The sequence below is a fragment of the Equus caballus genome, chromosome 16, assembly GCF_041296265.1.
Source record: "Equus caballus isolate H_3958 breed thoroughbred chromosome 16, TB-T2T, whole genome shotgun sequence".
Taxonomy (NCBI): domain Eukaryota; kingdom Metazoa; phylum Chordata; class Mammalia; order Perissodactyla; family Equidae; genus Equus; species Equus caballus.
In genome coordinates this window covers 86,870,048-86,886,259 of record NC_091699.1, presented here as the reverse complement: position 1 = coordinate 86,886,259, position 16,212 = coordinate 86,870,048, and the positions used below count along the sequence as shown (strand labels likewise).

Below are 16,212 nucleotides of genomic sequence, written 5' to 3'. Positions count from 1 at the left end.
GCCATTGCCCTCTCCTCACCAATAATTATCATGCAACACTGGGTGGGCTACCCCAGAGAAAGGGGCCTCGCTCACAGTGGGAAGGAAGAACTTACACACCAACCTCATGCAACCCGACCACCTCATTCCTAACACCCTCAGAATTCTAGTAAATACTGAGGAAGGAAACCATCACCTACTCAGACCTACAAGGGGCGAGACGTGGTGTCTGACATGTCTTATTTGATATCACCTGATTCGCAGTTTGTGGCCCCAGAGCCCCATCGCAGGCATCATTCACTAATCCTCCCAAGACTACTTTACAGAGAAGAGAGCCTTGGATCCGGGGGAGCCGAGGCAGCTGCCCAGGGCGTACACGGCGGATGGAGCCCCATCCCAAGCCCACTCTCTGTCTCCAGGTAGCTGCTCCCCTACAGTCTCCTGGAAGTCACGCACGGGCCCTGCAGTCTGCTATGTCTGTCCATCCAGCACCCCTCTTTCTGTTGGCGAACCACTCCTTCCCCTCCCTTTGTGGTTCTGATTGAACCACCATCAGTCATAATGTCCCTGCCCCCTGGCTAGTGGTGGACATGTGAACAGGATCGATGAGGACAGCAATGGAGCAACTGGACTCCTTTTCCTTGAGAGAGGAGCTGTACAGAGACACTAGAATTCTACATGCTGATCTCTAAGAATGGAAACTTGGGGTTGCCCCAGCCATTTGTCCCTCCGTGGACAGCCTCTGTCAGCAGTGAAAAAGATGCTAAGTAGAGACAAGCCAGACCAAGAAATGAAGGGAGTTAATCAGAGAGAGAGAAAGACCTGAGGACATCCATCCTTTGAGCCCCTGGGTCCAGATGTGGCTGAAGCCAGAAGCTCCTTTAGATGTCCCAGGTATGTAAGCTGAGCAAGTCCTCTTCTTGCTTGAGCTAGTTTGAGTTGGGGTTCAGTTACTTTCAGCCAAGTAAGTCGTGACTAATATGTTATCAATTATTTACAAGCAGATGTTAAGTCTATTTTCTGGGTCGGTGGTCCCCAATATTCCCATGTATGAGAAACCTCTTTGTAGCATCTCAGATTTTCTGGAACTCTCTACACAATAATAGCTGTATTTTTAGTAACTACCAACTGAGGAAATACATGAAAATAGATGTGCTTATGAATCACTTAACTTCTAAAAAGTTTATTAATCACCATAACATATACATATACACATTTGAACAATAGCTAAAACAGGGCCCAATCACCAGTCTAAATTCATTTCAATTTCCTAATTTCCTTTGGCAAATAGAAGTTATAAGCAAAGGTAAAAGACAAGCAAATCACTGAAAGGAAAATATTTGCAACATACACAACAAATTATTAATATCCAAAGTGCATATGAGTTCCTACAACTGAAAAATCAGTAAATGATATGAGCAGGCTAATTACAGAAAAATAAATACCAATGGCAATAAACATGAAAAGATGCTCATTATTCATATTTTAAAAAATACAAAATAAACACAATAGGAGATGATTCCCCGAATCAGACTAGAAAATTGTGTTTTAATAATAATATCAGTACCGGCAAAGGTGTGAAGCCTATACCTCCATACGCTGCAGGTGAGAGCGGAAAGTGGTGGAATGACTTTTTGAAGGGAGTATTCGGCAGTAGCCACCAAAATGTCCTTTGTCCCTGATCCCATTATTCTACATCTTGGAATCTATTCGACAAAGATATCAATTCCCATCACAAAGCTGTATGGCCAAAGAGATTCACTGAGTGCTGTTTGTAATAACAAAAAAGGAAAATAACCTAAATATCCATCATTAGCAGAACAGAATGTTATATCCATACTAGAATATTCTGCCACCGTTAAAAACAACGGAAAAGAATCAAAGATAAATGAAGCAAATAAACCAAGTCACTGGATATTTACATGATCCTCTTTGAGTAAAGAAAAACCAAACGATAAATGGATGAATATACAGGCATTTGTTTATTACGTAAATGCAAAGAAGAATGTCCACAAGGACATCCGTCACCATGCAGCAGTAGTTTCCTCCGGGCAATGGGTGGAATGGGGTGAGAAGAAGTATTTTTTACTTGTTTTTCTATAAATGTCTACATTGTTTTATATATACACACACATATATATATATTTATAGTAAGAATGTTACATACGTCCTATACGAATAGAAATATATATATCTTTCTATAATGTCTAGATACACCTTTTTTTTTTTTTTTTTTTTACTATTAGCATATTTTCATTCATTACTTGCGTTAGCCATGTTAAAACAAGCGCTGGTGCTTCATCAACTCAAAATTAGCTCTTTGGCTGGTCCTAGAGCCACTTTCTTTCCAGGAAGGGGCCAGAACTGCTAACACACAACCCAGGTGTTGGAGGTAATTTACTATGGGGGATTTGTGCCGGAGCAAGGGAATGAGGAAAAGTAGATGTCCTAAGGCAGCATCTTAATGATCCCATTCTCCTGGTTGTGTGGCACCCCACAGTCCTTGACTCTGCTCCTTTATGAAATGGTACCACAGGTGGCCCCTTGGCCATGCCTTGGGCACAGTCCCTTTGAGTCTGGGCCAGGGACAGGTGCAGCTAAGAAGACATAACATGAGTGACACAGGGACAGTGGGCCATGGATCCCTGGGCATCCCAGAGTCTCCACGGTTTGCTGGTTTATCTGTAAGCACATGGAGTAAGGTCTGTTGGGACAGCCACTTAGGAACTGCTATAGACTGAACGTTTGTGTCCTCTCAAAATTCACGTGTTGAAACCCTAACCACTAAAGGGATGGTATTTGGAAGTGAGGCCTTTGGGAAGTGATTAGGTCATGAGGGTGGAGCCCTCAGGAATGGGATTGTGACCTTATAAAAGAGACCTATTTCTGCCATCTTTGGTTACAGCAAGAAGATGCATAAGAGGGCCCTCACCAGACACCGAATCTGCCAGCACCTTGATCTTGGACTTCCCAGCCTTCAGAATGCAAAGAAATAAAATTTCTGTTGTTTGTAAGCCACCCAGTTTATGGTATTTGTTAAGTAGCCCAATGGACTAAGACAGGAACCATGGTGGTTGGGTCCAAATGACACACCCACAACCCCAGGAAGCAGTGGTTTGAAAGCCCAAGATAAAGACTGGGTGGTAATCAGGGACCTTCCACCCAGAATGACTTATCTGCTGCCTCCTCTGCCATCTGGGCCTGTGGGCCTTGCCCACAAGCTGCTGAGATTACCCGGTGCCACGTGCACCTTCTTGAGTCACCAGGACGCAGGGCAGTCCATGCAGGCCCTTTGAGGGGTCCTCCAGATACCAGACATTCAGGGGAGGTTCCGGTGCATAGAAACCATGAGTGAGACGTCTCCCCAGCTCCATCTCCCTGCATCCCGCCCCTAAGTTGGTTCTCACTGTCCTGAACTGCTCAGAGCCGCCCCCACTCCCCAGGATGTCTCTCACCCATGCTCCTCCCTTTGCTGGCAACTCTACCCGCACCCCATCTCTGTTCCCCAAATCTGGCCAACTCCATAACTGATCCCAGGGGTCACCCTGCCAGGAAGCCCACCCCGAATGCCCAAGCAGTTTCAACATCCCTCTTTTATGAGCCCACCTGGTCCTGGCTGCCATCCTGGCTCACATTCCAGTAGATGTAAGCAGAGGTGTCCAGACTTTGTCAACCCACCACCTCAAACGCCCAGAGGGCTGGGACTGTGCCTCTCTCATGTTTATATTCCCCGGCCAACGAGCACAGGATGGGCCCTCCATAAACCCTTGTTGAACTGAAGGTCTGCTCTGAGCCAGGCACTGTGCTCCATGCTTTTGATGAAATCTCACATTGAATCCTCACCATGGGAGCTCTAAGGGAGAGGGTTACCCAACCAGCCTGGGAAGTGGTGATCATCTAAGCAGGCTTCCTCGAGAAGACACCCAAGCTGGCCTGAAAGGCTGAAGGGGAGCTGGCTACGCGCGGAAGAGGAGAGGAGGACAAGGGAGGGCTGTGCAGCATGGGCAAACAGCAGACAAGAGGCAGCAAGCTGGCTCAAGACACCCTTTGAGGCCTGGTCCACTCGGCTCCACCAGGGCTGACATGCAGGGAGCCCTGGGAGACATCAGCTGCGAAGGAGCCTGAAGGAGCAGCCCCTGAGCTGGAGGCTGCCTCGGCCCTGGCTGCTGCAGGACTCACCACATCAGCTCTGCTGGGCTCGCCAGGGTCACCTGGACAAAGGGGGTCGAGGGGCAAGCTCAGGGGCTGAGGGGCCTGGGGCTCCAGTGCTTCTCCTGGCAGGCCTCGCCCAGGTCCCCAACTCCTCCAGCCGCCCTGTGGGACAATTAGAAATCTGCTGACCTCAAGCAGATGACAGCAGCTCAAATGTCATCAGGCAAGAAAAACAGACTGTGGGAGCATTGGAAGGGACAGTAGGCAGGTAAATAGATGGAAGGATAAGGACTTTCATTGTGTAGGTGTAAAAACCCCATGAATCTAGGTGAGTGCCCTGGGGCTACTGCACCACCATGGCCAACATGAATAACAGAAGAGGAGACATCTTTTATTGATAATTGACCTGGTCCCAATGGGTATGCAACTTCCCCGAGGAGTGATTTCCAAGCAGAGATTTCCATAAGCCACTTGTGGACAGGAGTCTCTCTCATTTATGGCTGCTTTATCTGCTCATCTCATCTACAATCACTTTCATCCTGTCGGCACATCTATAACCTTCTTGTGTAAAGATGCTAGTGGGGTCTCAGTGTCAAAGAAAAGGCAGAGAACATTATCTCTAAGGCAGTTCCTTGGGCCCCCTCACTTGTAAAAGCAACTAGTAAACTTCTTAGAATCGTGAAACAATCAGGCGTTGTCCGCGTGGACAGCGTAGCCTCTCCCCTCTCTCCCCATTCCACCCTCCCCAAGGCACAGAGGATGAATCCATGTGCGTTATTAGCACACATTCCGTAGCTGTGACTAGGACACAAGCCAAACTGGCCCGCACTGCTTCTTCCAGCTCTGGACCTCACGCTGGGAAGAGTAACCAGCAGCCAGGCAAAGCAGCTCAGGCAGAGGCTGGTCAAGGGGCTTGCCCAGGGCCCCGCAGCCTGTAAGCAGGCCTGCTAATCTCTCAGGTCTAGTATTTATGCATCTTGCACTCAGTCATCCAACATTTACTGAGCATCTGCTGGGAATTCCTCAGAGAATAAGAGTAGACGGTCTCTGCCTCCTGGAGTTTACAATCCCATTGGGGAGGGTGGTGAGATATTAAAAAAGAAAAGAGGAGGGGGCTGGCCCCGTGGCCGAGTGGTTAAGTTCGCGCGCTCCGCTGCAGGCGGCCCAGTGTTTCGTTGGTTCGAATCCTGGGCGCGGACATGGCACTGCTCGTCGGACCACGCTGAGGCAGCGTCCCACATGCCACAACTAGAAGGACCCACAACGAAGAATATACAACTATGTACGGGGGGCTTTGGGGAGAAAAAGGAAAAAATAAAATCTTTAAAAAAAAAGAAAAGAGGAGCAGAAAGCATATGGCCATTAAGGGGGCACTGGCCTCCGCACACCCTGGTCACTGGTTTGGGGGTGAGGAGCAGGAAGGGTGCAGGAAAGACCTGGATATAGAGGAGATACTGGGAAGTCACCACAAGAGGGGTCAACAGCCTTGGGCAGAACAGGACCTACCAGCAAGCCTTGGCCCAGGCGCCACAGTGGACTCGTCTACAGCGACACGTCTCATCTAACGACAATTTGCTTCCTCTAATTTTTGCTTATTTTATTGATGGTCCCCATGGAATAGAGGAAAGGAGAGAAAAGACCCCAGGTCAGGGTCAGATCATAACTTACCAGCACAGGTCCTAGGCCACAAGCCCCTGTCTGGCCTTGGGCCTCAGGCCATCCTAGTTACTTCCACAAACTTGGTGATCCACAAGGTCAGTAGGTGATGTTACAGCCAGGTGTCTGCAGCCAGCCCATGACCTGAGAGTCACTTTGACCAGCATAAAGACAGGCCAGTGTCCTTCCCCCAGGGCACCAAGCCAACATCCACAATCTCTAGCTCATCTCCCCATACCAGGACTCTGGCCCAGGGCAGAGGACAAAAATCTTAAAAAAAGAATGCACACCTGGCCTTCTTCCACCATCTCTAGCCTTAAGAGCCTGCTGTATGCAAGCCCTTTACAAGTGCCTAAACACCGACTTTGACAGAGCATTGTCAGGGCCCCACCCCAGGTCAGATCACTGCCCCTCTTTTCCTTCTATGTAGTGGCTCTTGGCCCCTGCCAACCCTGTGGTGTGGTGGGGGTATTCACGCTGCTCCTCCAGGATCCCGTCCTTGTCAAGCTGACTGCTCCAGGGATGCGGACCTGACCCTAGCCAACTGTGCCAATAAAGGCCCTTCCAGGAAAGAGAGGCGTCCCCACGTGGAAGAGTCAGTCTTATAAGGAGTCAGGTGGCCTCCGAACCCCTGCCTCCTGCCATCCCTGCCTCGGCTCTAGGCTGCCTCCCATGGTACCTAGACGTGTGCTGTTTACTTGTCAGCTCTTCCTCTGATTATAATGACACCCTGGGAGATTAAAGTGAGGTGTCAGGGATCCCCAGGCATCCCAGCGAAGGCGGGTATGATGGAGCTGAAGTGCTGGCTCAGCTCTGCCTCCACTGCTCCGGGCTCTGCTGCCCATAGCCACATCACTGACTGCACCAGCAAAGGCGCGGCCCACCGTCCACTTTTTACCCACCTAGCTCCAGAGCCTGCCTCCCCCTTGTCGGGACCTCAGCCCTGGGCTGGCCACCTCCCTGGGGGCTATAGTCACCTCTTCTTTGGGACTCCTTTTCCAGAGTTACCAAAGTCTATCCTCAGTCACCTCTGCTGCCACAGCTGTCCGTGATTATGAATGCAAGGAGGTGGCACGGGGCTGGGGGCCAAACAGTCACAAAGGCCGGGGTTCAGTTCCTGGCTCTGTTACTTCCTAGCTGCGTGACCTTGGGCAGGTACTCCCGCCTCACCATGGCTCATTTTCTCCATCTGTAAAACGAAGATGATCACACCTGTGTCAGGGTGGCGGTGAGGACGACTTGAGACATCACCTATTGTGAAAGACCACGAAGTGCCTGCAATGTGGTAAGGGACCCAGAAGTGCTGCTTCCCCTTGCTGTGATTATCCTTGCTCCTTACAGGCTCCTAAAAGGTGCTCCTTTCACCTAGGGAGCGGGAAGGGATGCTGACCCTCTCTGTCCACGCGTTTCACAGACGCTCAACAATCCAGTTTCGCCTCCCCTCTCAACCACCCCAATTCTCTGACTCCCTTAAATACATTCAGCTCATCCAAGATGGCGCCTTCTCATAAGCTAAGACACCCCTAGCCCTGTCATCTGATTTCTCTCTCCCAGTAATCCAAAAGGCTCTTGAATTCTCTCTCCTTCACTGGCCTGCCAAAGAATAATGATTTGTTCTTATAGGCAATTCCCACAATTCCCCTAGTGCTCCTCAACCCACTAGGTTGTCTTAAATGACATTCTGCCTCGACCCTGCAATGAATATAAAGATGCCTGTGTGTAATTCTCAAATATAAACCAGAATCACGACACCAGAGCCCACAGTTTTGCTATTTGCCTCTGGTCACTTGCTTTTAAAGGCAGGGCTAGAAACCCCGTGTACAGGTGTGATGTGAGAAACCAAGTCCCCATCTGTACACCCGGAGAGACTTGGTTTTACAGAGACAAGATTATCACACAGTTGAACCCCCAGTTCCCTTTCTGATGTATCCACTTGGGGCCACAATACAACACCAATCTTTTTCGTTATCCTCCTCCTTACTCATTCTTCATTCCTCATTCTCGTTGCCTCATGGGGAACCACTGTTAGATGAGAATCCAGTAGGTGCTTTGGCGCCAGTGATAAGCCTGGTCCTATGCAGGAGCCAGTGAGCCACTGCAGGGGTGGCTCCCACGGGGTTGGGGGCTCAGCTCCGGCCCCAGGCTGTCCCAAGCTCTTATTTCCACCCTGCCTGGTCGTTCCCTCTGGCATCTGCCACTGAGACCTCAGTCCACAGGACTCCAGAGTGCAGGGGCAGGGGTCCCACATAGCCTGAGCTTAAGCCCAGCTGCGTCCTCCCAGGGGGACCAGGACACCTCGCACTCCTCTGGGGCCACTGATAACTGGCCTCGACCTAACAGGGCCCTCTGGGTTAGATGATGCAAGCACCAAGGACTCCAAATCATGACAGACGCTAGAAATCAGAGAGACGTCCAGGTCAGGCCCTAAAAAGAACTAGGAAAGAACCCCAGCCATCCGTAACCATCTCAGGGCCTGGACCCCCTCTGCCTCACCTCTGAGAAGCTGATACAAGCTACCAATCCTCACCCCTGAAAGAAGACTGCGGACAGAAGCTTTGCCTTCGATTCCCGGGGGTTCACAGCACCCCTGAAACCATGCGAGACAATGCAGACGTCCGTGGACTCAGGCTAAGGACCCACTGTACCTGGAAACAGGTTTCCAATCTCGACACCCTCGAGAAGAGTTTTTTTTTTCTTTTTTCAAAATGAAAAGGGATCTTTACAATTCATATAAACATGTGTTCATCCTAAAATAGCCATTCAACACTAAGGTATAAAAAGAAGTGAGAATCACCCATAACCTTCCCACCCAGAGAACCCACAGTGGACATTTTAGTGTGCATGTGCAGCTGGATGTCCTGCCAGAGATTCAACCCGTGCGACCGTCCATGTTCTGCTGGGAAGGGTGACAGAGTCACTGGGGCCCAAGGATACTGTTCCCCTCCCCCAAGAGGAATGAATGAGTTCTGTGTCTCAAAGGTCTGCACCCCATTGAGGCCACCAAACCAACCACCCAGGAAGGTGGCCAGTCATCTGCCTTCTGTGGGAAGGGTGAAAAGGAAGGGAGGCGGTTTGGGGAGGCCACCTCAGGGAAAGCGACAATGCAGCTGAGGGAGGGGCCTGCGCCCTAAGGTATCTGGACCTCATGAGACCAGCATCCCACCCTCTGGCAGAGCCCCGGGGCTGGGGAGAGGCAGAGCTATGGGTGGGTTCCAGGTTCCCTGAGGGGCAGACCCCTGGCCAGTAGGGTCCAGCCCCTTAGAGGACACAGGAAAAAGAGGGAGGGAGGCAAGAGGTGATGCTGGAGCCTGAGCCAGATAAATCACAGAGGGTGTCGCATCCTGTCCCTCCCACCCAGGGGCAGCCTGGCTTTGCTGGGCCCCCGTGGGCAACCGTGCGCTGAGGCCACATTGGCAGGAGGGCAGTGAGAGGTTCCCAGAGTGCTCTATGTATACTCCTGACTGCACCCTCTCATTCAGGATTCAGATTCTGCCCCCCAGCCCTCATTCTGAGCAGCTTCACAAACTGCCCCCTCCACCCCCGGCCCCCAAGGCAGTGGGCGGGCCTCTTCCACATCACAGGGCTCCGCTCTGATTACCACTTACTTCACTTCGAGGTGGACTTTCTTGTTTGTTTTTTTTTTAATGTCATCAGCTTAGGGCTGGAGCCCTGTTGCTAAGACAAAAGGGAGCTGGTCAGTGCACTTGGAGCAAACTCCACCCAACCACTCCCACCGTGTCCTTGGCTCACCTCCATTCAGTGGTTACTCTGACAAAACATCCTGCGGCTTTCTCTCCTCTTTTGTCTTCCTTGTCACACAGTCTGGCATCTGCAGACACTCCTGAATTCACTACTTTCACTGCCACTTCCTAGTTTTACTAACTCATAGCTTCCCCTGCTCTAAAATGGGAGAGTCCCCACTTATCAACACTGCTGACTGGACACACACACACATATTCCCATGTAAAAGTACCATCCGTCCTTTCATGTGATGGACAACCTCTACGTCAGCACAGGAAGGTCCATGTCATCAGGGTGTAATGCACGCAGGAGCGTTCACTGTTGGACACTTCGGGTGCCTTCCCCATTAGAAGCCGTGATGCAATAAACGTCTGTGAACGTACATCCCTGTCCTCTTGTCTATTGTTAGGAGAAATTCCCTAAGATCAGAAGCTAAAAAGGAAGGAAAGAAGGAAGAAGGGAGGGAGGGAGGGAGGAGAGAGAGAAACAAACAAGGCCCCCACCTGGAAGAAAACCAGAGATGAGCCACAGACATAAGTGCTCATTCGGAGCTGAGGGAAGGGCCTGCTCCCCGAGACTCTTACCACCACCACCCCCAACACAACTACCACAGGAGCTTAAGACGGTGTGATGAAAGGTGACTTTTCAGGCTTAATTTTGTCACTTATCTACAGATTTTTTTTACCCACTGATAGTTAACTCTGTGTGGTAGCTGGACACAAAGCAGTCAGAGAAAAAGCAAAATTAAAACTCTCGGAAATCAAACAGATGAGATGAAGATATTATGACAGAACTCAGCTTAAAAAATGCAAGCCCTCATTTTCAATTCCTTATTCTTTTTAACTCTAACTCACCAAAATGAAAACCCAGGAGGAAACTTATTGTGGCTTTTAAAGTAGACTGCACAGTTCATCGGGCCCTTGGCATTCTAAGCGTCACAGTCCCAGAGTTTGTCACCAAAACACATTAAGATCTTCATGAACCCCCAAATTCACACATTCCACGGGGCACGTGATTTTCTCCATAAAATGTACCCAGGACAAAGAGGAGAGAATGATGAAGGCACCCCCCTCTCCACTGCCCCCCAGGGCGGGATGGGGGCCTCTCAGCTGGAGCTCTAGATTTGTGCCTCAGCAAAATCCCCGCCCTGACATGCCACGGGCCCTCGGGGTGCCCACAAAGAGGCGAGCTGCAAACGCTGACAGCCAACCTCAAAGAGCGGCCGAGGCTGAGGAAGCCCGGTCTGAGCAACCGAGGCGAGTGTCACAACAGCCAGGCAGGTTTTCAGGGCCTCCTCGCTCTCCTGCCCAGAGGCAATGTTCCTTTAATTTCTACACTATTCTACCAAGCATGGCCGGTCTCTTTCCAGCAGACAACAGGCCCAAAGAACATAAGGGAGAGGATACGGGGGCCGGGGGCTACAAGACAGTGAGGGCTCTGCAGGGAAGAAAGGTGCCAGGGGAACTTCTGGACACACACTCACACACTACACTCACATATGCCACTCACACCCATCACATACTCACACCACACTCACGTACACCACTCACACCCATCACACACTCACACATACCACACACTCACATAGACACTGCAACACTCACACACACCACACACTCTCATACACACCCTGCACACTCACATACATACCACACACACACACTCACATATATACTACTCATACACACGCACACAGCTGGCTAAGCTGAGCTCCTCAGCTGCCCCCCTTAGCGCTTGGGGCGGGTCACCTGCCTCCCTGGCTTTGGGGCCCCACCACTCGGCTGCTGCTCTGTCTCCTTCATGGCCTCTGTCCTGTCTGTCTGCCCAGGTTTCGTCTCTGCCCTGTCCTCTTTTCCCTCTACGGGCACCACAGGGCACGGACTCTGGAGCCCACAGCCACTCGGCAGAGGGGGGCTGAGGAGAGAGGGAGAGCTCACGCTCCCCAAGGTGGCAGCCCCCTCCCAGCGGCTCAGCTACGAGGGGCTGTCCCTGCAAGTGGGCTCGGCTTGCTGGACAGCCTGGTTTTGAAAAGAGGGGCTGGAAGTTTATATGAAATTGCCTAGTTTTAAAACGTTAGTAAATAAATTTAAAAATATGAAAACACTGGTTGGGCCAAACTAAGCAAGTCCACAGGCTGTGGGTCTGGAGCGGCTTCCCCACGCTGCTGGGAGATCTGGTCTCCCCAGGCCAGGGCTTCTCCAACAGTGAACACAAAGTCACCAAACAGGGGCTTCGCACAGGGTCTCTCGGAGGTTCTGCCCTGAAATCCACCCTCAGGCAGGACACTGCACCCATTTGGGCCTTGGGCACCTCCAATGACCCCTACGTACCTCAGCGACTCCCCCAGGTGCCCACCTTGCGCTGCCCCAGCTTATCCATGTGCCTTGTCCTCATCCTCTTCTCTTCTTGCTCTGAGCACTCTCCCTGGGCCTCCTCATCCAGACCCAGGGAGCCATCAGCCCCACATGGTTGACCTTCCAGTCTATGTTCTGGGCATTTCCTTCAGCCTTCAGCACACTCATCCAGAGGGACGAAATGTCCATGTGAATGAACGCAAGAACGGAGGAAGGAAGGAGGCATCTCCTGAACTACCTGAGCCAGGCTCCTATGTGCCATGGTGGAGGCCTCCCCTTCTCCCATCACCCTGGTCCCACTACGCCCCCAACAGCTGTTAGTCCACAGCATCACCCTGACACCTCTGTCTTCGCTTCTTCCTTTCAGGGCCAATACCTTCATTGGAGCCACCCTCAGCCTTTTAATAGAGGAGCAAAATGGACCTCCAGCTGCCTCCCATCATCATCCTCCCATCCGCTTCTGAATAGGTAGTGCCCAAATTTTCTTTCCTGGTTGAGTCAGTGTCATGAGTATGCACAACTTTCCTTGAGTTTACAAATGCTCCCAGGAGCGTTGGAAAGCTCACCCAGGGAGCTTGTTTAGAAATGCAGATTTCTAGGTTCCACTCCCACCAAGATTCTGAGTCTGTGGGGAGGAACACAAAATGTGCTCTCTTCTTTTTGGAATATACATGTTACCAAGCTCCCTCTAACAATGTGCTCGGGAGACCACACTTTGGCAAACGCTGTACCGGACTGCGGTCCTTCCCAGACACAAATCCGATGGTGTCTTCCCTGCTTCAGTGGCTCCCCACACCTTCAGGATGTCATGTGGTGATGGAGGTGGCCCCAGCCTTTGTCCAACTTCACAGCTACACACAGGTGACTGACCTGGTCCTGCTCTCTCTTGTTCTGCCTTTGCACATCCATCTCCATCTGCCAGGAATGCCCTTCTCAGCTTCCTCCTTGGCCAACTTCTACTCATCTCTCAAGGATGAGGCTCAGGCGTCACCTCCTCTGGGAGCCTTCTCTGACCTCCCAGCCTGGATTAGCTTCTTGTTCTCTATCCTCCCATATCACCCTGCCATAAATTATCTCTAATTCACTTTCTTTAACAAACATGCATATAACGATTATTATGTGGTAGGTATTATTTTAGGTGTTTTATAAATATCAGCTCACTTAATCCTTTACCAATCCTATGAAATAGGAACTCTCATTATCCCCATTTTACAGATGAGGAAACCAAAGCGTGGAGAGGGTAAACATCATGCCTGAGGTCACACAGTGGGGAAGCGGCAGGACCGGGACTTGATCGAGGCTATCTGGCTCCAGGGTCCATGTTCTTTCCCACCTTACCTTACATGTTGCTGCCTCTTACCTGTCCTAGCACACTGTACACTGTTCCAGGTGTCCGTCCGTGATTCCCTCCCCTCCACAGACAGCTCCTGTGGCCTCAAGAGATTAAACTCCCAGCCCAGCTCCTGGCACTCAGTGGAAACTCAAGGAGCGTTTACAAACTCAAGGAAAGTTGTGCATACTCATGACACTGACTCAACAAGGCAAGATAAAATTCATACACCTCAGAGTGCGAAGAGACTTCAAATGGGATCAGGTCCAATGACCTGCCTACTATCCCACTCTTCACAGAGCGACGCTCCAGACTCTGCACACCACCCATTCCGCCTCCACCCGACGCTGACTTAGCAAGCTCTACCCCACGCCTAACTGACATGGTCTCCACGGTCACCTGGGCCACACAGAGCAGGTCCGACTCCTCTTGCAGGGAGGGCTCATCGGATACTGAAGACAACACTGGCTTTCACTTCTGCAGGTTAACCCACCTCTCTTCCACCTGGGGATCTGAATTTCCAGTCCACCTTAGATATTTCCCTGAGAAGCCGCTCTGGTCAATGAGGGAAACACCCAGAAGGTAACCCCTCATATATGGGTGCCATGTGCCCAGTGTAGACTGATCTCCACCATGGCCAATGAACTCTCATCAGAAAGAAAGAAATGTATGATATATTTCAAAAGCTCTCTCGACAAGTGGCTGAAGTAACATAAGACTTTGGGCATAAGACTTCTGGCAGCCTTTGGGACACCAAGAGCTCTGGATTCTGAGGATGGTGCATTATGACAGCACTCTGTACTGTTGCTCAAAAGGCTTACGTTGACTATGCTTCCCCGAGCCAAGGGTTTTCCCACAAGGTCTCCGTTCTCACACCGATGTTGCAAAGCAGCAACAATTAACTCTGTTTTACAGAAGAAGAAGATACAGAGGCTCTGGGAGGTCCACCTTGCCAGGGGCACACGGCTGCTAAGTGCCAGAGCAGCATTCAAATCCAAGGCTGTGATTCCAGAGCCTGCGCTCCTGTCACGCTGCCATCTTGGGAATGCCACTTGGAACATGGCGCAATGAGCATAAAATATGCAGAAGGGAACGCTGGGTTGAGGCAGGAAAATGGATGATCGCAAATGAGCAGAAAAAGCAGAACCATAACTAACCAATCGCAAGTCCTCGGAGCCCACAGTCTTTCCCTGTCGCACTAAAGGAGTCCTTCAACTTGAGAAGTTATTTTGCCACTTGGACGCGTTTTAGCTGGAATAACTAGACATATTTATGCCCTACTCGTTCTCCTCTACGATTTGAACGTCAGGAATTTCAGAATGTCCCCGTTTCCAAACTCAAAAACATCAAGGACTTGAAACTACAAAATGAATAATTTTCATTAAAGGCTATTGGCATGTAGCAAGTCATTAGTACCATTTAAAATAAACATATCTTGAGAAACTATGAACTGTATCTTACTCTTTTTTCTATCCTTCTCCTACCTCTTCCACCCCGACAGTGTAGACAAATGCCCGACACACATAAGCGCTTAGTAAATATATGTGGGTTCACGTATGCATTTTGTGTACCAAGGGGGAGAAATGCTTATTTAAAAAGCCTGATTTTTTAATTGTATCCTAGGTCATAACTTTCTCATATTCAAAATATCAGAAAAAGAAAACTACCGAAAGACAAAATAAAATACATAATCATTTCAGAAAACGAAACTATACTGTTCACTTAAAGCATGAGAAAACCAAGTTATATTTGATTGCCTCAAACACATTACCTAAAATAATTATATGTGCTAATTTGGTATTCAAAAATTAGTCAAAAGAAATGGTACAGAACAAGTCCGTGTATTTTAGGGTAAGGACCAATTCTGAGAGTTACTTTTGCGTCTACCTTTGTCTTATGGATTAGTGCAGTTTCTTACGCCATAATAATTAGCAACCAATAAAGTAATTAAATAAATAAGGCAATTAAACGCCGTTTCCACAGAAATGGGTAAACTCCAAAGTTACAGTTTACCTAGAAATAGAAGAGCAGAAAGAACGTCCATAGCTGATGTCTTTCCGAACTTCGACGCATCCGAGAGTGAAGAGCTCAGACCCAGGCAGCCTAATTTATCCTGCAAAATTTTCCTTAAAAAAACTATGGCTGAAAATTGGCTCTCCTCAAACAGAAGGTACTTTCAGGAGAGTTATATAAGCAAAACACACAGGCCAATTCAGCAGCGTGGAAACCACCTCATGCAAGAGAAACGCAGCAAACACAAGTGACCCACACTCACGGCTCAGAACCCGTCAGCTTCTCAGGACAAACATCAAGGTCGATTGTAACCTCCCACCTCTCCAACCGAAGGATGGAAAATTTTTAATGAAAAGCTAAACAAACCACTCAGAGTCCTAACTTAGTTTTTGAAAAGGATTCCTATTTTATGGTTCATTAACCGTCTAGAGTTATCCGTAAACTTCCCAGGCCCACCTTCTCTTGACCTCTCCTTATGCTAGAAGGATAAAATGAGTATTTTAAATTCTCCTTACTATTACAAATAGCCAGTCATGTGCACCAGACATGTGCACGGAATATGTCACAAATTGGAGGCGAATTAGGGAAACTTGCTCAAAGCCTCCTCTCTTCAAACCACTTACTCCAAATGCCAAGCCTGTCCCACGTCCTCGGCACACTCAGAACACCCCACTCGCTGAGCCACCTGCTCTTTCCATCAGTCAAACTGTGACAGGAACACCACCTCCTCACGGGGCCGTCCCAGGCGGAGATGGGCACCAACCACGCATCTCCCACCCGTCAGGGTGAGGTGGGAAAATGGAGGGAAGGCAGGCGACAGCAAAAACACAATTCTCAGCCTCATGCAGAGACATTCCCTCAGCTTCAAGCAGACAGCCCCACGAGGGAAGGGAAGTAGGGTCAGCCTGCTGTTCAGAGCAGGTGTAGATTCATCCACTCATTTAACAAACATTCACGAAACACCGACTGTGTGGTTGGCAGTGCTGG

General features: G+C 49.8%; 1 protein-coding gene across 6 annotated transcripts in view; it reads right to left on the bottom strand.

Moving 5' to 3' along the window:
- PXYLP1 (2-phosphoxylose phosphatase 1) overlaps positions 1-16,212 on the bottom strand; it is a 68,197-nt gene that overhangs the window by 17,397 nt on the left and 34,588 nt on the right. Inside the window, exon 1 of one of the 6 annotated variants that reach the window (XM_005600962.4) lies at positions 15,226-15,510. The exons of the other annotated variants lie outside the window; for them this stretch is intronic. Within the exon in view, the coding sequence (XP_005601019.2) occupies positions 15,226-15,256 (31 nt within the window). The 5' untranslated portion in view covers positions 15,257-15,510. Of the gene's footprint in view, positions 1-15,225; positions 15,511-16,212 lie in introns of those variants that run through there. 6 annotated transcript variants of the gene reach the window in all.